A 25111-nucleotide genomic window follows, 5' to 3' on the forward strand; every position below is an offset into this window, starting at 1 on the left:
ATTAAATGTGTATTTCAAGTGGTTTTTAGTGTATTCAAATACTTGTATAACTATTACCGCAACCAATTTTAGAACATTTTTATTACCCCACAAAGAAACCCCACACCCAATAGCAGTCACCTATCCTCACTCCTTCTAACTCCTGGTAGCTATGGTCTGTTTAAGGTTCATCCATGTTGTAGTATTTTTTATTGCCACGTAATATTCTATTTATATGGACATGCTATGTTTTGTTTATCCATTTATAAATTAATAGGCATTTGCTGGTTTCTGCTTTTGGGCCATTTTGAAAAGTTGTGCTGTGAGCATTCATGCAGACATTTTTGTGTGTATGTATGTTTTAAGTTCTCTTGGCTGTCATATCCAGGAGAGGAACTGCCGGGTCATGCAGTATATCTGTGTTTAACCTTTTGAGCAACTGCCAAGCTGCTTTCCAGAGAAGCTGCACCGTTGCACATTTCCACCAGCAAGCGCATGGTTTCCAGCTTCTCCTTCCTCACCGGCATTGGTGATTGGCAGTCATTTTGCTTGCAGCCATCCTATACTGCATGAGTGGTGTCACAACTGTGATTTGACTTGTGTTTCCCTCATCTTCTGGGGGAAAGAAGGGGCATCTTCTCATGTGCTTAGCGACCATTTGTATGTCTGCTTTGGAGAAATAATGTATCTGTTAAAAAAAAAAGTCATTTGCTCAGTGTTGAATGGGTCCTACTAGACCCTTTGTCTGGGTCTTTTCCAGACCTTTTGTCTTCTGACCCAGAAGAAGACCTGGGTCTTCTCTGACAGGTGGACCACCTCTTATGGTAGGTGCCTGAATGTCATTGGGATCTGTGCCAAGCGTCTTGCATTACATTGGTGTTTAACCCCTTCTCCTACTTAAAAGACACAGTACGTGATTTGAGATCCTTAGAAACTGCAAGGGCTTTAGTCTTTACAGTTTTAAATCTGGGGCCCACGGCTTCCCAGGATGAGAAGGGGGTTGTTATGTAAGTCCTCTTGGACAGTGATCAGCTCTCAGATGTTTACCCCGCAGGTACAGTTTTAAGTTTTTCAAAGGCAGAGACAGAGTCAATTACCTCTTTCGAAAGTAGTCTGGATTATGATACTCCTGTGGTAGGATGAAATGTTTGATTGATAGTTACTGTAGCCCTTCGGCAGGCTGAAGGCACGGTTATGCAGAGGTTAGTGAGAGTGCCCTGTGTGTGCCGGGGGTGGGGGCCCCCGAGTTTCCCAAGTGTATCTTGGCTACTGTGGCTTCACGGAGCCTCCATCACAGGCAGTGTGAGCAGCATGCCGTCTGCTGAGGGGCACATGTGCTGCTATTTATGTTTAGTGACTTTCTCAGCGATTGTTTTTAGTTTAACATTTAAGAATCTTACTTAGTTTGGTAAGCGTGTAAGATGCTGATTACCCAAGCCAGCCACATGATACTGACAGCAAGCAGCTTCCACCCGGAGCCCACTTTGTCCTGAGTCAGTTCTGACTGTCATGGTCGAGTCACAGCAGTCTGGAATTACAAACTTGTGTGACAGTTAAAACAAGAGCCATTTGTAGGGGCAGATCCAAGGCCCTTTTAGGTTTTTTGGGGGGAACATCTAATGGGTCTGTGTTCTCTTTTCCTTGTACAACAGTTCAGATCTCAGCTCATACCCAGTAGGTATGTCTGAATGAGGGCCTTCTAATTTTTGAATTTGTGACTTCCTGTTTTTACTGACTTATCACCTCTCGGTCATCTTCAGATATGTCCTATTGTAGGTAAGTACTTTGCAAAATTAAGATTAAAAGTCAGGCTGCACTGGGCATGGCAGTACGGGCCTGTTGCCTCAACTCCGTGGAAGACTGAGGTGGGAAGATCACTTGGGCCCAGGAGTTGGAGACCCCACCTTAAAACACCACCACCAAAACCTCTGCTCAGCATACTTCAGATAAACATAGATGGAACACGTTCACTTATATCCCTTTCCCTGAAAGCCCTGCCAAAATAACAGCATATAAAATTTGAAAGCGTGTAAGCCCACAAAGATGAAGAACGAGAGGAAACAACAGAAAAGAGAGTTCACATTTTTGGAAAATGGAAGGTGAACAGAAGCTGAGCAGAAGCAGCTGAAACGCTGGTGTCAGCAGAGGCACGAGAAGGGAAGCCGAGGCGGCCTTGGGCCTTGGTGGCCCCTGGTGTGCTCATGGTGGGAGTGGGCTTGGGCTCAGAACACGGGGTTGTTGAGCATGTGCATAAGCGGAAGCTAAACTGCAAGTTACAGTGCGTGTACGTTCTCTGCCCTTCTGTCCCATGTGTGTAAATTCATGTAACCACCATAAAGATCTCTCATTCTCTCACCTTTTCTGGTGGGGGACAGGGCCATTCTATGTTGCCCAGGTCCGAGACTCCTGGGTTCAAGCTCATTTCCTGCCTGAGCTTCCCCAGTAGCTGCAACTGCGGGCGAGTGTCACTGTGACGGGCACTCCCACACTTTTAAGTAGGACTGGACAGGCAGCGATCACTGCTGATGTTCAGAAAGCTGCCAGCATGACAGTAGAAGACAGAACAAGCAAGGAAGGACAGACAAGTACCTTAGAGGAGCCCACGAAGCAGCACACAATGATTAGTCTCAAACAGAAAAGTATCAATTTTTTTTTAATTTTTAAAAATTTTTATTAGTAGATGTTTGCAGTCATAATGATTACGTTCATTGTGGGGAGTCGGCACATATATGTAATGGATCTTAACTCTGTTTACTTCCTGTCCCCTCTCCCCTCCTCTGTCTTCTGGTCCCATTTCTATTTGCAAAATATCTATTTCCCTCTTTCCTATTAGCAGTCTTTTATTTTGAAAAGCCAGTATTTTGCCCATGATACAAAAGCAGTATGGTATAAAAATCAGAACAAGAAAGAGTTGATGGAAATTAAAAAATTATAGTTTTTTAAAAAACAAGTTGATAGAGGCTCCTAGGAATAAAGATAAAAGCACCAAACAGGCCAGGTGTGCTACCCCATGCCTCTAATCCCAGCACTCAGGAGGCTGAGGCAGGGTGATTGCCAAGAGTTTGAGGGAAGCCTGGGCTACATAGTGAGCTTAAGGACAGCCTGAACTACATAGCAAGAACCTCTCTAACTATCTATAAAGAGAGAATGGAAAACAAAGACCAAAAACATGTAAAAGAGATAAGAAATGCTTCCAAAGTTGCTAGTCATAGGTTCCAAAATGGTGAATGAGGAAACACCCTAATTACACATTATATAATTCCAGAACACTGGGAGTAAAGCTTCCAAATAGAGAATACAGAAGATTGGGAGTAAAGGGGCATCGGATTTTTCAATCTCACGAGAAGCCAAAAGACAGTAGATTTTGTTTCAGTAACATGGTATAGTGAGCTAAAGTAGAGCCATTCCAAATGTAGTCACTTAGAAATGCTCCATAAAGTACAATAGAAAATATGTAGCTGAGCTTTTAAGAACGAAAAGAATGAACAACCGAAACCAAAGCAGGAACCTAAAGCCACCCCAAGGTCGGTGGCTCTGGGGATGTGTACTGGCCCTCACATCAGGCCTAACAATTTTAAAAATTTGGATTTTTTTTTTTTTTTTAGGCAGGGTCTTGTTTTGTAGGTCAGGCTGGCTTCAAATTCACTATATAGGCCAGGCTGGCCTCGAACTTGTGATCTTCTTGCCTCATCCTCCCCAGTCATGGAATTACAGGCATGTACCACCGTGCCCAGCTAAGCAATTTGGATTTTAATACGCATGTAAAGCATGAAACAAATGGAAATCCCCAAACGACCCATTTCCAGGAAAGTGGAATTGGGGGGAGTCTCTCTCCTGGGACCAGAGAAATGGTAAAGGAGCTTGTCTTTCTTTGTGCCACACTGGGGAGAACTGACAGAAGTGAGCTAGGAAACACCCAAGTTGAAAGCTTGCATTGATCATGCCCATATTCCAGGAGCCCCCAAGCTGACAAAGGCTGGCGAGGCTCTTGGAGGTCTGTGCAAAGGCATAGCCAAGACCCCTCGAGCACGCACCCTCCGTGGTGCAGGCCATGTGGAGTGATGGCTTGCTGCTGGGCGTTACCAGGCACAGAAAGTGCAGCCCTCATTATAAACTGTAAACAGTGAGAACCTCATATAGTAGATGAAGCGTTAACATGTTTGAAGGGATTGCAGGGCCAAAAGAAGCATGGAAATCAAAGGAAAGAGGCACAGTACATTTAAAAGGTTTTTGTTTTTAAAAAGAACTAAATAAAACCTCTAGATTGAAAACGGTAATCATTAAGTTAAAAGCCCAGTGGAAATGTTAAATAGCAAATGGCATAAATTCTCGAGAGAATAATGTGAACTGGAAAATAGAGCTGAAGTGAACTAGAATTCTGCACTGAGGGAGATGGTTTGTCAAGAAGAGAAGCTAGCAGCATGGAGTGCAGAATGCGAAGTCCCAGTGTGTCCAATGGGAGCTCCCAGAGGAAGAAATTGCATCTCAGAAGCAGTGTGAGAGGGAAGGATAGATTACCAGGAGGTGTAGCAGTGAAACGCAACAAATGTCTGAGTAGTAACAACAGAAGCCAGGCCGCATCGACTAACATCTTCAGCACGCTCAGTTTCAAAAATAGATTGTTGGCTTAGTTCTCAGTAGCCAGCTTGAATTATCTTTCATTAGTGAGAACAAATAAAGACATTTTCACAGAGAGAAGAAACTGTTTATTAGAAGAAGGGATGTGACCGTGGTGAGCAGGGAACGGTTGGAGTGGCAGGGTGGAGTACTGCAGGAGGGAGATTCCAGGGGAAAGCGACAGAACCAGAAGACACCTGATGGTATTTAGAAAAGTTATGGACGGGTCTCTGGCAAAATTCCCAGTAGTGCATAGGTTATGTGAGATGGGGTGACAGCTACCAAAACAGGAAGTCAATGAGTAGCGTCTGTAGTTCACTAGTAGTTAGTAGATGCAAGCATGTTTATACAGAGGAAAATATGTGTAGGTTGAGCATTTCAAACCTGAAGTTCCAAGTGCTCCAAAATCCAAAACTTTTAGAGTTCTGGCACAACACCACGAGTGGAAAATTCCACACCTGCCCTCATAGATCTAGTTACATTCAAAATGCGGATGCACTTAAAATAATGTCCTACGTTTCCTTTAGGCTAATATACATAAGGTGTGTGTGAAACATAAATGAATTTTATGTTTACACTTGGGTCCTGTCCCCAAGATATCTTGTGACATACATGCAGAAGTGTTACAGAACTCCAAACACCTCTGTCATGAGCGTTTGGGATGAGAGTTACTCAGTCTACATCTAAACAGCTAAGCAGGCAGGAAGTGATTGCCTCAGGAGCACAGCCGAAAGCTGAGGCAGGGGACTGTTTTTTGGTGGTGATTTCTTTAAACTTTTATATGCCTCTCTTTGATAAAATTAAGCTTATTCTTTTAAACAATTTACTAATTTATAGAAATACAACATGAGCCACATAGGTAACTTAAAAATTTTAGTGACATTTAAAAAATCTTTAAAAACAGGTGAAATTAATTTTAAGCTAAGCATGGTAGCACATACATGTAATCCCAAGGTAGGAGGATCATGAGTTTGAGCCCAGCGTGAACAATTTAGTGAGACCCTGTCTCAAAAAAAAAAAATAAATAAAAGGCTGGGAACATAGTTCAGTGCAAAGGCCCTGTGTTCAGTCCCCATAACACAAAACATTTTAATATGTCTCATTTAACCCACTATATATTGAGAATGTCATTTCAACATGTAATGACTATTTTAAAAACTAGTTTACATATATTAAGTCCTTGATTCTGTTATCCTAAATGCTGGACTGTTTCCTAAACCCCAAACCTGTTTCCACTGACGTTATATTGGTGCCAGCCTCCCAGTGTGTAGTTAGACCTTGGTTAAGTGGACAGCTTACTCACCTCTATGCAGATGCCGTAAAATAGCGTGTGTGTTGCCAGGCGTGGTGGTGCATGCCTGTAATCCTAGCACTCAGGAGGCTGAGGCAGGAGATTCATTGCAAGCTTGCAATGAATCGAGGCCAGCTTGAGCTACAAAGTGAGCTCAGGGCCAGCCTCAACTGCATAGAGAGACCCTGTCTCAAAAAGGCAAAAAAAAAATTGTAATAATAATGTGTGTGGTCCCCACAGCGTCTAGGCAGACAGCTACCTCCTGAGATTTGCCTGCTGTCTTTGGCCATCCAGAAGTAGTAGTGTGTCTCCTGGCTTTACAGGCATGAATTTGAGTCTGCAGTGTTAGGAGTCATGGCTGAGTATTAATATTTAAAAGACTGTTTCTTAAACTGGAATTCTACCCAGATTCATGGAACTCAGTTCCCAGGTTTAAATTGGTCAGGAAGCTGAAAGCCACAAAGTTTTGGATTGTTTCAAGGGTGCCAGCATTGTTCTCTGTGTTTAAAGCTCTTGGCAGGCCCCACCCACCTCCACTGTTTTCTTAAGTTAGGTTGCCCAGGTTGGCCTCAAACTTTGGAACTTCCTGCCCTAGGCTCCCAAGTACTTAGGATGACAGGTGGGTGCCACTAGGCCTGGCTCACTGTTTTTGTTACTCTCCTTGTCACTCTTGTTTGAATAACCTTTTTAATGTAATGGAGGCGGTGTGTTTGTAACTCTTTCAAGGATCAGGAAATCATGGTCCATAGAGTGGATTCACGCAAGCACAAGAAATAACCCCTAGTGGCTCCTTTTCCTTGTTTCTCTTCGTAATTTTTTTTTTTTTTAATGATGAGTTGTTTTTTGTTTGTTTATTTGTTTGTTTGTTTTTCTTCCAGTACCAGGAATTGAACTCATGACCTTGCGCTTGCCAGGCAGGTGCTGTGCTGCTGAGCTAAATCCCCCACCCTGTTGGTTTTTTTTTTTAATTTGTTGAAAATAGAAATTCAGAGCCTTGCCGGACATGGTGGTGCACGCCTGTAATCCCAGCACTCAGGAGGCTGAGACAGGAGGATCATTTGCAAGTTCGAGACCAGCCTGGGCTACACAGTGAGCTCAAGGCCAGCCTGAACTGCATAGTGAAACCCTGTCTCAAAAAGAAAAAAAGCACAAAAAAAAGAAATTCAAAGTCTTTATTTCTAGGACTACCAACAGATTGACCATGGATATACTGGACAGGCTCAAAAGGTCCACTTCCCCCACTAAATGCTATAGCTTGCCCCATTACTGAGCCCTGTCCCACTGGAACTATCCGGAAGCCATGTGGAAATATATAGAGTACATATGCAGGACATTTGCTCAAAGGGAAATCACAAGTTTTGTGCTCCCTGTCACAGTGACTTTAGATTCCTGTTAGGTGTGTTGTAAGCGGAGGCACCATTCTTCAGGCCACCTGCTTTAAGCACACCCCATCTCTTTTTTTTTTTTTTTGGTCTTTTTGGGACAGGGTCTCACTATGCACTTCAGGCTGGCCTTGAGCTCACTTTGTAGCCCAGGCTGGTCTCGAACTTGGAACGATCCTCCTGCCTCAGCCTCCCGAGTGCTGGGATTACAGGCGTGCGCCGCCACACCCGGCTACCCCATCTCTTTTTAATTCTTACCCCTTGTTAAAAAAAAAAAAAAGTTTCATAAGAGTCACTGTTGGCTGGGTTTGGTGGAACATGCCTGTAATCCCACCATGCTGGGAAGCTGAGGCGGGAGGATTGCTGTGAGTTTGAGACCAGCCTGAACTACATAGTGAGACCCTGTCTCAGAAAAGAAAGAGTCACAGTTGTGCAGGTCTGGTCTTTGAGTTAGGAATAAAGGGAGTATATCAGGATGATTACAATTGAGGGTAAGCACCTCTCCAGTCTTTAGCCTACGTCCATGCTTACCCCCCATGACCTGGGAAAAGGCACAAACCTGTGCCCCTGAACTCATCACTGTATGCAGTTGCTGTACTATAGACACTGGTCAGAGCTGTCACTTTGGACCAGTAGCTGCAGGAGTAGGATTCAGAGCTGAGCCACTGGGCTGGGATATCGACTGTGTAAGCCCATGCCACCCTTCAGCAGACCATAGAGGTGTGGGTCTAGAGAGGGAGTTCATACAGTTAAAGGTCTTTGCAGAGGGTCTTTGCAGGGGTCTGGCTGCTTGTCCACATTTGAGGTTCCAGGGTAGCCAACTGCCACTCAGAGATGGCAGCACATGCTGTTGTTACACAGTCTGGCCTTGGCCTTACTTGGCCAAGAGATTTCCAGCTGTCAGTTGGGAAACCCATCTGCAAAAGTATCAGCGTTCCTGAGCTGAGCCCCTCAGTGTGGAGGTCCTCGCCTGAGCTGTGCTTCCTTCGTAGACGCACACCCTGGCTGCCTCCATGGTTACCTCTTCACATCCGATGTTCAAACTCTCCCTCAGCAGCCTCCTGCGTCAGCCCACTTTTAATTAAGTCTTAAAGAGATCCTTCCTTGGCCCTTCACCTACCTTCTTCCCTTCCCTCGTTAGCCTTAGATCCAGAGGAGCTCCATCCCAGCCTGTTTCCTGGTCACCACCTCTTCTCCAGCCCTGCCAGTGAGGCTTCTGCCTGCGCCACCCTCTGGGACCACTGAACCAGGGGCCCCAGCTGCTGTCATTTTGGCACACTGGGTCTCTCAGCAGCATGGGCATTGCTGACCACTGTTTCTTGACGTCTTTCCCCACTCTCAGGATTTTTCCCTGCGCGTACCTCTCCACCCCTTGGGTGCATTCTTCTGAAGTGTTCCAGGAACTTGCCAGGAGTGCCACAAGGAGCTCACGTTCTAAACCCCACTAGCAATAGGGACCACAGGGCAGGGAACAGGAAGCACTGGAGAGAAACATACGATGAGAGACAGGAAGACAATGAATGATGAGTGGCTGGAGAACCGTTTGTGAGGAAGTGACATCTGAGCAAACACTTGGGTGCAGCTAGCTACTTGGGGCACATGGAAAAGCCACTTTTATTCCCTAGGGCAGCTCAGGCTTCCCGTAAGCTGGTGCATCCTCCCACCCTCTTGAGGCTCTGCATGGATCCTGATGTTTCATTGGCATCTGGCATTTTATCTCCCAACCTAGTAGTTTGTTGAGTGAATGAATAGTGGTCTACCATACAGCAAATGAGCAGCATACCATAAACGAAAGGAGGCAAACCATTGGAAGCTCAGACTTCCTGATAGGGAATCTCTATGTCTGCCAAGCCCCTGCGGGTGGAGAGCTGGGACTTGAGCACAGGCCTGGGAACTGCAGGTTGATGTTAGACACCTCCTGCTCACACCCTCCCTGTGTCCTTCATGTAAGCTGGGCTTCTGCGCATAATCTGCATTTCAGTTACTGATGCATGAAGTAACTCTGAAATAGCTGGGAAAGCACAGGGGAGTGGTGGGCATGTAGAGGGCATGAGAGAGAACATTTCTGGCTTTCTTACCACCTACGCAGAGATCTTAAGGCCATCACCGTCATGCCCTGCATGCATGGGCCAGCCTCCAGCCTCCAGCCTCCACCCTCCAGGCCGTGGTAGTCCCTTAAAGGAAGGGCATAGTGGAGCCCTGGAGGTGCCTTACTGGTCTCACCTTCCTGCACATGGGACTTGGGGTCCTTAGAAGCATTTGAATACCGGTTCATTGGAGGCTGGAGGGACCTTTCTGTACATCTGGTGTTGCTTCCTGGTGTCCTTCAGACCCCAGCAACCTGTTGATCACCTCTTAGGGCCCAGGAACTGAGTGTAGTAGAGCCAGCCCAGGAAGAGAGGCAGGAAAGCAATGGCATTTACCTATAAAGAAAGCACCAGCCCTTCTCAGTGGGTGTGCCGCCCACGCCGTCAGTTGTGACGCATTTATACATTCACGGTGGTGCTGGCCACTCCAGCCTGGGGAGTGCAGAAGATCGTCACCCCAGTCGTGTCCTGTGCCCCAGGGGCTTCTCCACTTCCCTACTCTTTCCGGTGAGGGCGACTCCAGTGTTGCCATCTCTGGAAGGGAGGTGCACTATGCGTTGTCAGCCACAAGATGACAGCAGGCTGACCTTCCCATCTGTGGTGCTGTCCTACAGCTGGGCTCAGTTCTGGGAAACTTGTAGCTGTGAGCGTTTCCCATTTTCGGAAGAAAGGACAAATAGCCTGTTGGAGATAACTACAGAACTGATGCGTTTATTGTCCTCATCGTTTGCAGGCTGGTGGAGGTGAGTCTTTCACTTTCCCAGTCACCCCAGTTGCCGAGGCCACTGCGTATTTGTGTTTAATTTTGTTGGCTGTCGTGGCTTAGAAGGCAGGTGCCTGATCTCATCCTGACCTAGTTCCGGTGATGTGAGGAGTGACAGGAAGACACACGTGAGGGTTGGTGTCAGGAGCACAGGAGGTGAGTGGCAAGGCTGTCTCTGCTGACTCAGCAACCTCAGCCTGTCCTGGGCTCTGGAGTTTATACAGCCTGCTGTCACCACTGACATGAGACCCGCTTACTGTCACTCGCAGCTCTGTGCCCTCCCTCCTTGGCTTCCCATGCGTTTGCCATCCTACTGATTCCTTCTGGAAGGTGCATACTTGCAACACCACAGCCTGCTTTCTCTTGGAAAGAGTAGGGAAGTGGAGAACCAGTGGTATTTTGACGGTCACTCGGTAGGTTGAGAAGCCTACCCGTTGTCTGGTGTGGCTTCTCCTTGCCTGCTCTTGGGGTTACTTAGCTGTTTGTCAACAGGAAGGTCTGGTATGATCTTCTCTGGCCGCTGGGATTGATCTGGATTCTTAAGTATAAAGAAAATAAAATGATGCCAGCTGGGCAGGGTGGTGCACGTCTGTAATCCTAGCACTCAGGAGGCTGAGGCAGAGAATCACCATAAGTTCACGACCAGCCTATATAGTTAGACGCTGTCTCAAAACAACAAAAAGGAAGAGAAAATGATGCCAGAAGCCAGTACTTCATGAGAGTATCAGCCCCTACTCCTCTCCATAAATCTCTCTTCAGTGGGAACCTGGCCTGTGAGAAAAGAAACAGACGTGGACCCAAGGCTTTCACATAATATTTTTACTGCCTTTTCCTATCAGATTTGCATTTTTTAAAATAGCAGTGCTGAGTGAACCCTTTTCCATGTGAGCCTGCCCAGGAAGGTCGGCTGATGCATTTTGCAGAGTGTGGCTATTGATTAGTGGCTGATCTTCAGCATTTGGGAGCCAGCACTGGTACACTGGACAAAGGTGAGACTCTGTGTCTCCGGCTGCTGCAGGAGGCGGGGTGGCAGCTTTTTCCTGCCCAAGGGTTGCATCATTCTTCTGTGGGCTCAGAGCTGGGGGAGGTGAAGACAGCAGCAGGAACTCCTGAACGGCGGGGTCCTGAGGACTGTCACCACAGGCGTGGACCAGGAAGCTTGGGATACGTGTTTCAGCTGGACCACGTGATTTTCAGGTTTGTGTGGGAAGCACCGCTGCCCCCTCCTGTCCAGTGACCCAGCTGTCATCATGGCCACAGCATGGGCCTAGGAAGCTGCACTGCCACCTAGAAGTCTTCAAGGTGGCAAAACTGTGCCCCCCAGGCTGCAGGGACTCATGCTGGCAGGATCTGCTCTTTGTCCTGTGGCGGCAGCTGGCTTGAGGCAGGCCCTTCTCTCAGTCAGCAGGGCCATTTGCTAGATGTCCCAGAGCCCAGCTGCTTCGTGGCATTGGCTTGGGTTCTGGCCAGCCTGGATCTGGCCCACCTGAGCAGAGGTCACTGAGTCAGAGTCACATCTATTTGAGGACTTGGTGCCTGTGTATCTATCCCAGCAGCTGAATCACAGGAGGGCTTGTCAGGGAATGCTAAGCAGTAGATATCAATTGAATCTCACGGTTATTTTCGGCTGCCATGCATTTGCACCTTGATCTACAGATTTGTGTCTTTTAAGCCTTTAAAAACTAAAACAAATATCTCTAAGTACTCAGGGTATGTTTTATTTTAGAAAAAAGGCAAAAATTGCTGATTGAAGTAGAGCTGCCCCCCACCTACATGCTGGGTTGGAATCAGGGTCTTGCACAGGTCATGCTCTACCACAAAGCTATACCCCCAGCCCCAAATAGAGCTATTTTAAATAGGTGGAATATCAGGCTTGCCCAGGGAACGTTAAAAAGTAGATTCCTGGCTAGGAGTGTAGCTCAGTGGTAGAGCACTTGCCTAGCGTGCATGAGGCCCTGTATCCTATCCTCACCGCCCCAAAAGCTAAAAAAGAAATAGATCCCGTCTTCATCCAGACAGTCATTCACTAAGTCTGGGGTGAAAATTCAGGAATCTGTCTTTTTATTTTTTTGTTGTTGTTGTTTTTTTTGTTGTTGTTGTTTTTCTCCGGCACCGGGAACCGAACTCATGACCTTGCGCTTGCCAGGCAGGCGCTTTTGCCACTGAGCTAAATCCCCAGCCCAGGAATCTGTCTTTTTAAAAGCACTTCTCTGAGGATTCTGTTAAACAACTGCCCTAAAGCCTGACCCTTCTACTAAGGGACCTATCAGGGTCACCTCCACTTTCCACAGCTTCATAGTCTTGTGTTTCCAGCACTGCTAAATGAAGTATATACAGTGCTCCCTGTTTTATGGGGCCATTTGTTGGTTTCCACTGGCTGTTTCTCAAAGACCGGCAGAGCACTGTACCCTGCCAGAGACCACCTTGCAGTTGCTGACTGTAAAGCACAGCTTCCAGAAGTAGATTCCTGCACTTCAAGATTATTCAGGTCTATGATGAGATGTGTTCCCGTGTGAGACCAGAGAGCCCTCTGGAGGCCATACATTCCCAAGAGGAAGGAAGTTTTATGCATAATTGTGTGGCTACAATTATCAGAAGACTGGTCCTGGTTCTGTGCTGTAGCTATGCCTTCCCCCAAGGTGCTACAGGTTCACAGAGGGCTGTCCTGTCCACAGGGAAGGACCAAGCTGGAGGCTCACCCAGTGTGGCCCAGCTCCGCCCTCCCCCAGACGGGACTCTTATCTCAGAGTGGGACAACACCATCTTCTTGGTGCCCGGTGGTGTCAGTGAAGTCCCAGATGCATTTCTAGCTCCTGCCATTCTCACCTGCGCCTGAGATAACCCATTTCCTGCCCCGTGGCCTGCAAGGTGCTGTTTCTTTCAGCAGCTGAGAGCCCTTTGTAGCACTGTGTGCTGAGATGTGTTGGTGACAGCCTCCAAAGTCCAGCTCAGGTCACCTCTGCACACACTGTGTTGCTGTCCTACTCAGGCTCTGCGCATGTCCATAACTGGCTGCGTCACTGCTCAGAAGGGGGTAGAGTAGGAAATCTGGAGCACATACACATGAGGGTGGTTAATACTGTGTGGTTTCCTGTGGGTTTTCTTCAGATGTCTTTTCTGGTATATCTAAAATCTGGTGCACCTGTGTATGAATTTCTGGATCTTGTTGCAGTCTTCATAAATTATTATTTTGTGTGCATTTGGCTTTTCCAGGTGAGCTGTTAGTTCCTTGGGAGAGAAACTGCCCGGGGCCTTGTCCAGGCCTTACCCTGGATCCCAGCTCAGGCCATGCTGATGAGCAGGTCTTTAACTTTCAGCTGGCCTTTTTGGGAATCCAAGGGGGTTCGTGCTTCAGATGGGTGGTCCCTGTGTGTAGAGCAGAGATCTGGCCCATGCAGGATGCTACCGAGCAGGTGGTAGTTAGGGCCCCTGAGGACACTATGGGCAGAAGCTCTGGAGCTGCAACTGGAAGAGCTTGTCTAGCCCAGGGCCACCCATCCCTAAAGAGGTGTCTGGCAGCTGGTGGGTGGGGGCACTGCTGTATTCCCAGCAGGACCTGAGTCTCGTATGCCCCCACTCTGCACACAGATCTGTGCTTTGCAACCTGTGGCCTCCATACAGCCTGCTGCAGTCTCGTCTCGCTGCACTTACAGCATTGGGCAGATCGAGCATTGGGCAGATCGTTCTTCCAGTCCATGGTTGTACTTTTTAGTTAGTATTTTTGTCCTGGCTCACTGTCCTGAGAAGCTGCTGTGCCTTGGGAGAAATGGGGGTGAAGGAATGAGTCTCACAGGGTTCCTGGATGTAATGAGCCAGCTGACAGGTGACATCAACCCCCAGGAGTCCTTTTGGTCAGTCCTGGAGTCTGCAGGCCAGTTGGTGCCCCATGACACCGGCACCCTGATGGTATTCATTTCATCTGCCTGAAAATAGTAACTGCAGGTGTTGAAGAAGTAAGCAGAGGCTGGTGTGGTTCAAGGAGGGTGTGTTACTCCACATGGGTCTCTCGTGGCTGAAAGCGGGCCCAGCCCACTGGACTTGGATGTGGCCCTTTTAAGACTGCTTGTCCGGGAGAGCCTGGCTGTAGAAGGCCAATGCCCTCCCGCCCCCTGCCAAGAAAAAACAGGATTTTCCCAAAAGTAGCTCAGAAAGTATAGCCATTTCCCTCTGCCTCCCTTGTTTTTAAAGGGCCAACCAGAATAGCCAGAGTCTGGGGATATATGCCAGGGTTACTGTGGGAACTCTTCCAAATGCTTCTTTTCAGAATATCACACTGGGAGGGGCTGGCAGTGCCGCTCAGTGTGGAGCGCTTACCTGGAACATCATGGAGGAGCTGGCGAGTGAGCCTGGAATAGGCCTGTAACAGCTCCCCCACGTGTACCCTGAAGTCCACCCTGTTAAGAGCCACTGCCCTGGGGATGTGCAAGGGCTCACAGGTCACCTGGAAACCTTGTTGATGTGCAGCTTCCCAGGGGTGGGTTGGGGCCTAAGGACCAGTGTTTTCAGTGAGCTCAAGGAAGATGCAGGCCAGGGGCCAGAACCCACACTTAGGCAGCCTGGCTTAAATTGCTCTGCAGCTATCAGGGCCAACACATGCCAGATGAGAGACCAGTTAGCAAAACCAAGGCCCTCAAATCCTGGTGCCTGGATGACTTAAAGCGGGACATTCCTTCCCCAGCCACCTCTGTGCGGTGAAGCACTGGGAATAGTGCCTCCCTGCGCTGCCTCCTTCCCTTGCGGTACCTCCCTTGAGGATCCAAAGAAGCAGAGCGTGTGGTGTTGTCCCCTGGCACAGTGTGAGGTTCCTGTGACTACCACCCTAACATGACCTTGGACAGGTGGGCAGAGCATAGGGTTATCTAAAGGGCAGTGTTGAGGCAGTGGGTGACCCATGCCTGCATACTTGGCCTGTTCCTGCCTACTCTCACGAATTCCTTGTAGCCCCAGCACAGTGGCCTATCACAAGTAAAATGGTACACCTGCTGCTGGGCGTGGTGGCACATTCCTGTAATCCCAGCACTGTGGGGAGGCTAAGGCAGGAGGATGGCAAGTTCGAGACTAACCTGGGCAACTTAGCAATTTAGTGAGACCTTGTCTCAAAGTAAAGGTGGTAGGGGGCTGCTGAGGATGTAGCTCAGTGCAGAGGCCCTGGGTTTACTCCCCAGTGCTGAAAAAAAAAAAAGGTCAGATGGATTAGTTAGGTGGCAGTAGCCCAGTCAAGCTGGACAAAAACAGAATGTAAAAACGTGCTTTTCTCTTTTCTGCCTCTGTTGGTACTTCTTGCGGAGAGAGGCCTGTTCTTCCTAAAGATGTTCATTCTTCACTCCTGGCTCCTGCCACCAAATGCCTGTACCGCATATCAAGCACAGCAGCATCTGCAGACCAGGCCTGCTGCCCTGGCCTCTTGCCAGGCGCCGCTCTGCAGTCCTTCCCCTCACTTAGAGACAGCTGGACTCAGTCCCCTTTATCTGTCCTGGAGTGGGCCGCGCCTCCAGCCATCCCAGCAAGCTGGCTCTGCTGCGCTGCCTGACTGTGTGCTTCAGTCTGTGATGTGAGTGCAGGGAAGGTTCCTGGGGAAGGTGAGACATCGGGTGCTTTTTTCTCTGGGGTGCCGTCCAGCTTCTGCCTTCCTCTCTCTGCTATCCTAGAACAGGAGTTACTGTCCCTCCGTCCAGATCAGCAGTGTGTTCACCTATGAATAAGCATTCGGGTGTAGTTTCATTTTTTCTTCCCCTTCGGAATGTCAGTTCCCTAAAGCCAAGACATGTTCCTAGTGATGTATCTGTACTTTTCTCTCCTCCTGAGTGTATGGTAAGTGCTCAAGAGCCGTGGACTGAATGGGCCTTAGTCCTTAGGCTTAGCAGAGCTTGTGTGGAATGGCTTCCGCAGCATAGCATTGATGATAGTTCTAGCTAGGGGACCAGCATTTCTCTTATCAAGCACGTGAAGCCCCCCATCCACGTGTTCTGCTAGTAGAGCCTTCTGCCCTCAAGTGGACAGGTGCTGATTGCTGGGTTATCAGTGACTCGGCCACATGATGGTCAGTTGCTCTGAGAAAGTCCTTACACAGGCACAGTCTGAATCCCTGACTGGTCACATCCCAGTCCAGTCTGAAGTAGAGTTGGGAAGAGGCTAGAAAAGGGGCCCAGCTATAACAGGAAGCCCCGTTTTATGCCGTTTCTGGTTTTATTGGTTGTTGCTTGAAGACGGGATTGTTTGAAGACAGGATCTCACTATGTAATTCAGGCTGGCCTTGAACTCACTGTGTAGTCCAGGCTGGCCTACAACTCTTAGCAGTCCTCCTGCCTCAGTCTCCCAAGTGCTTGGATTACAGTGTGCACCACCACACCCAGCATCCTAGTTTTACTGTTGTAGCTGACATAGTAACATTTTAAGGAAGGCCAGAGTCATGAGTTTCTACCCCTAGAAATGTCCAGTGTGAATGTGGTAGTGCTGGATCTGTGTGAGTTTGCTTGGGGCTGCTTTGGTGCTGATGAGATGGGACAGCTCTTCATTGAATGGAACTGGCAAAAATCCTAGCCAGAGAGAACCCAAAAAGCTGGGCACGGGGATGGGGCAGAGACTGAGGTGGAGGAAGAATCTCAGACTTCTTGACATTGACCCACAGTAAACATTTCACATGGTGAACCAGGGCATGTGTATATCATATATGCAATTGAAAAGGTTGAAAAGGTAAAATAGTACTCATTCTATGTATAATGCAAACAGATAGTTTTTTGTTTTAATTGTTGGCTGTGACCCACCAAATGGGTCCCATAACCCACTAATGGATCATGACCCACGGCTTGAAAAACACTGCTCTCTAGGACCTATTTCTTTTTCTTTTTTTTCCTGTCTTTTTGAGACAGGGTCTCGCTATGCAGTTCAGGCTGGCCTTGAGCTCCCTTTGTAGCTCAGGCTGGTCTCGAACTTGCAATGATCCTCCTGCCTCAGCCTCCCGAGTACTAGGATTACAGGCATGCACCATCATGCCTGGCACTAAGGCTTGTTTTCTTCTAGGGTTCCAGGCACTGTTTCAGAGGTCCACACTGGGTAAACTTTGCAGCCTGGCATGAATAGTATCTCAGGTCACTATGTTGCATGAGCGCGGGGGATTGGGGGATGAATGTCCTGGGTCTGCCCCTTCTCCACCCTCCCTGTTATGCCAGATTCTTATAAATTCTTCAGAGACGATGTACATTTCTAGCCAGGCACAGTGGCACACTCCTGTAATCCCAGCATTCTGGGAGGTTGAAGCAGAAGGATAACTAGTTCAAGCCTACCCTGGATAACTTAGTGAGTTATTAAAACCTTGTCTCAAAATTTAAAAAGAAAATAAAGGGCAAGGAATGTAGATCAGTGTGAAAACTCTGGGTTCGATCCCAAGTACTGAAAAAAGTCTATATTTCTCATTTTACATTTGTATTCTTGAGGAGCCTGGAATCTGTGGGAAGCACTAAGAAAAGATTTGATTCTATGTTGCAAAAAAGTTCCTATTAAATGATTTCCTCTTCCCCCGAAACTGGACTGGATTTCTCAGCCACAGCTGACACCCAAGCCTCCGTCTTGCACTGCAGTGCCGCCAGCCTGGTGGTGCCATGGGGTCAGCCTGCAGCGAGGTAGGGCTTGTGCAGCGACGTGGGCCACTGGGCAGGCATCCTGGTTCAGGGACATGGGAGGACGAAGGGCCCTTCCTTCAGGCTGCAGCCTCAGCGGGGCAGGGAGACAGAGAAGGGCTGGTTAGGAGCACTCAGGGTCCCATGATAAGAAACCCTGTCTCCCCCTGGTCTTTGTGTCTTATTTCACTCTTTGTCTGTGTCTATGTAGGACTCAGACCCTACTTGGACTATAGGGGTGGGGCAGGCAGAAGAACTAATGTTTCTCAGATTGTTTTTACCCCTTGGGAAGCAGCAAGTTAGTATGTATGTATGTATTTAGAGCGGGCCTCATTTTATAGTTCAGGTTGGCCTTGAACTCCCTGTGCAGCCCATGCTAGCAAGGAGTTCAGTGGTCCTCCTCCCTCAGCCTCCTGAGTGCTGGGACCACAGGCATGCACAACCATACCCACCTACGCCTTGATTCTTAATCTTAATGCCTCTTATGTATCCAACAACTTTGAAATATGTACTACTATAAAACCCATTTTGGGAGAGAACCAGGGGCAAAAGGCAACCAGTAATTCTTTCCTAAAATGGGTGTGGTGGCACACATCTGTAATCCCAGCACTCAGGAGGCTGAGGCAGGAGGATTGCCCTGAGTTGAGGCCAGCCCAAACTATACAGCAAGACCCCATCTCAGAAAACCCCAAAACAGAAAACTATACCTCCTAAAGCAGTGGTGGCAAACCTGTGACACTTGGGCCCCAGCAGGTGATTTGTGTAGTTGAAAGCTCTAGAAGGTTCGCCATCACTGGCCTAGAGTGACAGATAGGTTTTGATTTGTTTCCTGTGTACACATTGATTTGTAATAAAGCCTGAGCGAGTTTTAAATTTCTTTCTCAAAACAGGGCACGTACCCTGTGCTTACATTATTTGTCGCCAAAGTTTACTATATCTGCTACTATCCTATAAGTCCAGTGTTTGATTCATTCCCCTTCAAGACCCAAGAGGAGAACAGAGGCCAAGGTTAGAATTTTATGTGCCCTCGGCATGAGCAGCTTTGGCCATCAAGCTGGGATGAACAAGCCTGCTCTGCCCCTGACTAATGAAGACCACCACCAATGGGGTGTCTCTTTGCCCATTGCCAGGGGGTGCAAGTCAGTATTTAGAAATTTCCATTCTTGGGGTACTTTCATATTCCTTTTGTGAATCTGGATTTTTTTGTTGGGGAGGATGCATTCTGGGATTTGAACCAAAGACCTCACAGATGATGCTAGACAGCGCTCTACCACTGAGCTACGTGCCCAGTACTTTTTATTTAAGATGGTCTTACGGAGCTGTTCAGGCTATCCTTGAAGGTTCAATCCTCCTGCCTCAGCCTCAGTAGAAAGGATTATAAATGTGTGCCATCCCTCCTTGCTTAAATGTGTGCCATCCCTCCTTGCTTGAGAACCTGGTTTTTTTTTAGGCCTGGTTTAGTCAAGCAAAGGTGAAGCCTCTGAACACAAACCCAAGTCAGGGGCCACTACAAGCTGTCCCCTGTTTTCTCCTCACCAGAGACACAGTGTGAAGCTGGCAGTGAGCTGTGTTTGAGTTCTAGGACTAGACTAGGCCTCAGTCCTGGACTCTATTAAGCCTCCTGGGTGCTTGGCCTCAAGCTGAGCCTTTCAGATTGGCAACTACCCCCAGTCGTAGGTTCAAGAGCCAGTACTGATGACATCATTAGTTCCCTGAGAACAGGAAGAGTGTGCTTCCAAGATTGAAGGACACCACATCTCCTGTTTTGGCCTTCCTTGGTGTGGCTGGTAGTTCTTAGCCTTGAGACGTACAACTAAGTCCCCACTAAAGCCTGCCCTTGGACTTCGTGCAGCTCCCAGCTGGATGAGGAGCCTGTTTAGTGTTCCAGATTCTGGTGCTGGTGACCAGGCATAAGTCCTAGGTCAAATACCTGGCCGTACGGAGCAGGCCAACCTGAGGGCCACCCACTCCTACAGGGCCATGATGTTCAAAACCAATTGGAAGTGCCTTTTTTTTTTTTTTTAAGCTTCGTCTGTGTTCAACCTGTTAATCAGCCTTGGTTTGCCTTTTTCACTCTTGAACAGATTTCTACAGTGAATGTTGAGTGACCTGGTCAGCCAAGCTCAGTGTTACAGATGAGGGTCTGGACCAAGCATTCATTGAGGGATGAGTTGTCTTGTAAGAGGCACATAGGCCTCAAGACTGCAGCTCAGAGAAGCAGTGTGAGCCTCAGGATGAGGGTGGTCTTCCTGGAAGGACAGGACGGAAGTGCCGCTCTGGTGAGCTTCTGTCTCCCACGGGCTGCCCTTGCTCTGAGCCTTGTTCTTGCCGGCCTGCAGATACTTCTCCACGCTCCATCCCTGACAGCTGCCCCGGTCCCTCAATTCCCATTTGCCCCCACCCCATCCCCACTGCCTTGTTTTTCTGTATGGCTCTGAGCACCACCTGATGCACATTTCCCCCTGTGCTGGGGCAGGGACTTGGCAGAGCAGGGCCCAGGCTCCACAGCACCTGGCACGAGAAGCGCTCCATCAGCATCAGCCAGCCGTGCCGTGAATTCCTTAAAGTCCTATAGCACGTGACAGATCTTCTATTTCCGGAGGAGGCAGCAGAGGCTGCCTGTCCTGGGATCCCAGCGGGCAGCTTCAGCGCCTGGTAACAAGTGTCCAGACAGTCCGTGTCCACCTCAGCCCACTTGGGCCCCTCCCCACATACAGAGACATAGCCTTTTAGTGTCTTGTCTTCTTTGTCCTTTTTCTGTTGGGAAACTTCTGTGGCTGCTGCAGCACTCCTGGAAGTGAAAACTCGGAGGCTGTTTAGAGTTTTAGAGTATAATGGTAGCTGAAATCCATCTCTCTCTAGCTCTAAGCTTCCCTATCTGTAACACTGTTTTATTTGTGTGCGTGGTGCTGGGGATCAAACCCAGGGCCTTGTGCACGCAAGGCAAGAACTGTACCCCTGAGCCACATCCCCAGCCCAGTAACGTTATTTCAAAAACCACCTTCAGGGGCCTCCTCTGCAATAGGGATTTTGGGGTTGTTTCCCAGCCCTGATTTTGCCCTGGCACCCCCTTTCTGAGGGCAGGCGCAGCACCCTCCCGTGTTGGCCTCCCAGTGCCGTCTGGCAGCTGTGGCTTGATACTTGACATTTTAGGTTATAGAGGAAGCCAGCGGCAGTGGCCACCCCAAGGGGCAGGGCCTGATGGGATGTGCAGCCAGTACACCACTGTTACCTTCCACACTCTCCAGAAATATGTTACTGCTTTTATGACCAGAATACTCACCATCTTTGACAATGTGTGGAGCTGCCAGAAGTTTTTCCTCCAGTTCTGGAAGTTGAACCCCAGGGTCCTTACACTGAGCAATATCTCTAGACCATTTCTTATTTTTTGTTTTGAGATAGGGTCTCATTAAGTTATTCAGACTGGGCCCAAACTTGTGATCCTCCTTCCTCAGCCTCCCAGTGTGCTGGGATCACAGATGGGGGCCATCACACCTGGCCAGAAGTATATTTCAGTCTGTTGCTATCTCTGCAGCTTTGGGGAGGTATGAGGGTTTTGTTTTGTTTTGTTTTGTTTTGTTTTGTTTTGTTTTGTTTAGACAGTCTTGCTATGTAGTTTAAACTGACCTTGAACTCACTATGTAGCATAGGCTGGCCTTGAACTCGACAATCCTCCTGCCTCAGCCTCCCCAGTGCATGCAGCAATGCACCACCATGCCAGGTGAGATAAGGTTTTTATGTGCCTTAAGAGAAAGGACTTGGTCAGGCTGCTGATTTCAAGTCTTGCCTCCTCCCCTGTAAAGCTGCAAGAACCTTAAACAAGTTATTTGCTTTCTCTGTTTTAGTTTACTTCTCTGAAAATGGAAATGACAGTAATAATAGTGCTCATTCCATGCTGTTGTGGAATGGCTTGTAGGGGAGACGTGAAGCACTTACAAAACACCTGACATGGGGCTGTGAGGAGGCAGAGGGATTGGAGCTCACAGGTGCCCCGAGCACGGTGGTTCCTTCCAGGATGGGGACTCAGAGGCTTTGTAAAGCAGGGGACGGTGCCAGGAGCAGGGAGAGCGAAGGGGACATTGGGAAGGAATGTGAGGCATGCGGAGTGGGAAGCACTGCTGGTGCACAGTGCAGAGCCCTGCTGGCTGCCCTTCCAGACACCTTTGGTCACGCTCGGGACTGCGCACGGGAAGAGCGAGTGCCTGCATGGTGGCTCCGCTTCCTCTCCTGCCCTTGTGACCCGCCCCACACAGACTCCTGCTCCCAGCACTTTCCTGGTCATGAAAGCATTAGAAGGAGCCCCGAGACAGTGTCCAGGAGGTGGGTGCTGCGAGACCCTTCTTCGGGAACGTGGCTCCGCCTACCCTGGCAGTCTCTGGCTTTGCCCTTGCACCAGCTTTTGCCTGCCACGTTGCTCCTGCTTCAGCCTCAGCGTAGGTTCAGCTTCCCCTCCCCCACTGGGGGCGCAGGAGCCTGGACAGAGTGTGTGCAGGAGAACATGCCTGTGCTGCTCCGTCTTTCTCTCTGGGCAGCTCTTAACCTGGGAGATGCCACCAGGGAGTGATGTGCAGGGTTCTCCCTGTGGACCCTTCTGCCCCACATGGTGCAGTCCCTCTCCCCTGCAGTTCCCACACCACAGTTCCCAGTTTCTGTGGTGGCTTGGGAAGACCCCAGTTGTGGCTTTTTGAAGACTGAATTGTGCAGGGCTTTGGGCTGGGTGGGGCAGCATGGAAAATACCACAGCTCAGAATAGAGACACGGGCACAGCACCGCAGCACGCAGTGTTCTCTGAGTTGGAGGGGCAGTGGTGTCCCTGTGCGCCTCCGCAGCCTGGCTCCTGAAATGCCTGTCTGAAGAGCCTGGAGCTTCCACCTGCGCCTCCCGGGCCTCGAGGTCTGGAGTGGCCACAGCCAGCCTGGCTGAGCACTGCCTAGGCCCCACGCACTATGAGTGTGTCTGTACTTTTTTCCCTGCTTGTTCAGACCTACAGCAGTCACCCCGAGATAGCTGCGAGCACCCCCGTTTTGCGTATGCAGACGGGCCTGGGCTGTCGGGACTCCTTGGTATCTGCCCTGGGCCCTGTGTAGAACTGCTTGGTTTGTTCTCTGGAGTGGGGCGTGCGTTGCCTGTGGAGCTTCTGCACTGCTGGTTGATGGTGGGGTTCATTGTTTCCCTTTACTTCCTACTGATAGAGTTGTAGTCATTGTGGCCATAATTTCAGCACTTTGGTTCTGCCTTTCAATGGTGTGGTGTCCCCTTTCTGGGGCCCAGGGATTGTGAGCAGAGAGGCTGCTGCTAAGGGCTGTCCAGTGGAGTAGTATTTGAGGGAGCAGCTCTCCCACCCTGTGGTTTGGGGTCTTGGTGAGCAGACACAGGGACCACCGATTCCTGTGAGTCAGTGAGGGAAGACGGAAAAACTCAGCAAAAGAGAACACAGGCTGCTCTGGTGGAGAACCGGCCGCTCTCTGGTCTTCGGGACGGGGATCCAGCAGCCGGGCTGCCGCAGCTGTGGCAGCTGCCCCAGGGCTTCTGTGAAGGGACGGGTCAGGCGCCTGGGTACATGGCCAGGCTCCTGTAGCCAGCCATCCTGAGTTACTCAGCAGCCTGGTGGCTCTGCGGTGCCTAGATAAGGGGCAGGCTGCAGCAGGCACGAGGGATAAGCCAGATTAGAATGCAGTGTCACAGTGTACGGTGACAGCCTGGCTTCAGGGTGACCCCACCCACCCACCCCAGTTGTGCAGGTCTCAGCCCTCTCCTCAGCGCTGAATAGCTAGGGTTGGAGGTGGGCGCTTGCAGAGGGTAGGAAAGGATTAGCTCACAGCAAAGGCCGTTAACTTGCCCTAAAGCCAGGCCTTTGTGTTCTGTCATTCAGCCACACTCTGCTTGTGCGTGATCAGGAACACCTCCTGAGCTCAGTGCTTGGCGGGGGCAGTATCGCATAGCATGAGCGAGGCCCCAGGTTCCATCACAAAAAAACAAAAGTACCTCCAATGAGCCTGGTGTTGGCCTTCGGTAGGAGACAGTGACTACAGGGCACACCGAAGGCTTCTGGGTGGGACATGTGCCACCTCTAGATCTGGCTGCTGGTGAGGGGCTATGTGCAGGTTGTGGGAATTCCTGCAGCTGAAGATTTATGGTTGTGCACACTTGCTATACGGGCGGTACACCTGAGAGAAGTTGGAAGAAAAGGATGTCTTCTGATGGCTTCAGAGCTCACCTCTGACACCTGTGTTTCTTCCACAGCTGAAACTAGAGGATCGTTCCGTGGTGCCCCGAGATGTGGTCCGGCACATGCGCTCCACCGTGAGTCCTGGGTCCCCACCCTGGCCTGGGCCCCAGGGTAACCACCTTGGAACTCGAGTGTGCCTGCCCCGTTCTCTGCGGGAGAGTGACCTGGCTCTGGCGGAGGCCACCTGGGGATTGTCTGGGCGGGTCTCCCCTGCTGGCCTTGGCCTAGATGCCTTCTCCCTTCCTCAGGACAGTCAGTGTGGCACAGTGATAGATGTCAACATCGACTGCGCTGTCAAGCTCATCGGCACCAACTGCATCATCTACCCTGTCAACAGCAAGGACCTGCAGCACATCTGGGTGAGCGGCCTCTGCTGAGTGCTCTCTCGGCTCTGTGATCAGCAGCGCACAGCTCACTGCAGCCAGCTCACTGCAGGTGGCCTCATGCTTGAGCTTGCAAGCGAGCCGTTCAGACACAAGACCATGGGCTGGGGATTTAGCTCAGCGGCAAAAGCGCCTGCTTAGCAAGTGCAAGGTCGTGAGTTCGGTTCCTGGTACCGGAGAAAAACCCCCAAAAAAACAAAAAAAACAAAACAGACACAAGACCATGACACATCCTTCCCCACCAGCCCCAGCAGAGGTCATTGGAGTGGTTCTCTACCTGTTGCTTTTTCTCCTCTAACACTCCTTGCTCTTGCTATGTAGCCCAGGCTGGCCTCAAACTCACTGCACTCCTGCCTCAGCCTCCTGAGTGTTGGGATTACAGGTGTGCACCACCACACCTGGCACTCTAATTGTTTTGATTTTTTTTTTTTTTTTTTTTAATGGAGGAAAGCTTTATTTAGCCCACAGTTTGTAGAGGTTTCAGTCCATAATTGGCTGGCTCCAAAGCAGGGTGGCACATGGCAGTGGAAGACAGCGAAAGGAGCAAGAGCAACGGAGGACTCTGATAGTTACTAGTTGGCATGCTGTGTGGAAGAGCTTTACTGCTTTAACTTTAGCCCCTTACTTACTTGTTCACTTACTTTGTGACGACAGGACCAAAACGAAGCCATTGAGCTTTACCACTGAGCTGAATCCCCAGCCCTGGCTCATTTATTTTTTTCTTAATTTTCCCCCCAAACTAGAGATTGAACCCTCAGGGTCTT

The 25111-nt window shown here is 49.4% G+C and overlaps 1 protein-coding gene across 1 annotated transcript in view; it reads left to right on the forward strand.

Annotated features, from left to right (window-relative positions):
• Positions 1–25111, forward strand: part of Ube2o (ubiquitin-conjugating enzyme E2O) — a gene marked incomplete at its 5' end in the record, with an annotated part of 58351 nt that overhangs the window by 21625 nt on the left and 11615 nt on the right. The window contains 2 exon segments of the mRNA XM_013506022.1: positions 23979–24038; positions 24213–24323. Coding sequence (XP_013361476.1) covers positions 23979–24038; positions 24213–24323 — 171 coding nt within the window.

The sequence above is a fragment of the Chinchilla lanigera genome, unplaced genomic scaffold (assembly GCF_000276665.1).
Source record: "Chinchilla lanigera isolate Chin_1 unplaced genomic scaffold, ChiLan1.0 scaffold00105, whole genome shotgun sequence".
In the NCBI taxonomy this organism is placed as follows: Eukaryota; Metazoa; Chordata; class Mammalia; order Rodentia; family Chinchillidae; genus Chinchilla; species Chinchilla lanigera.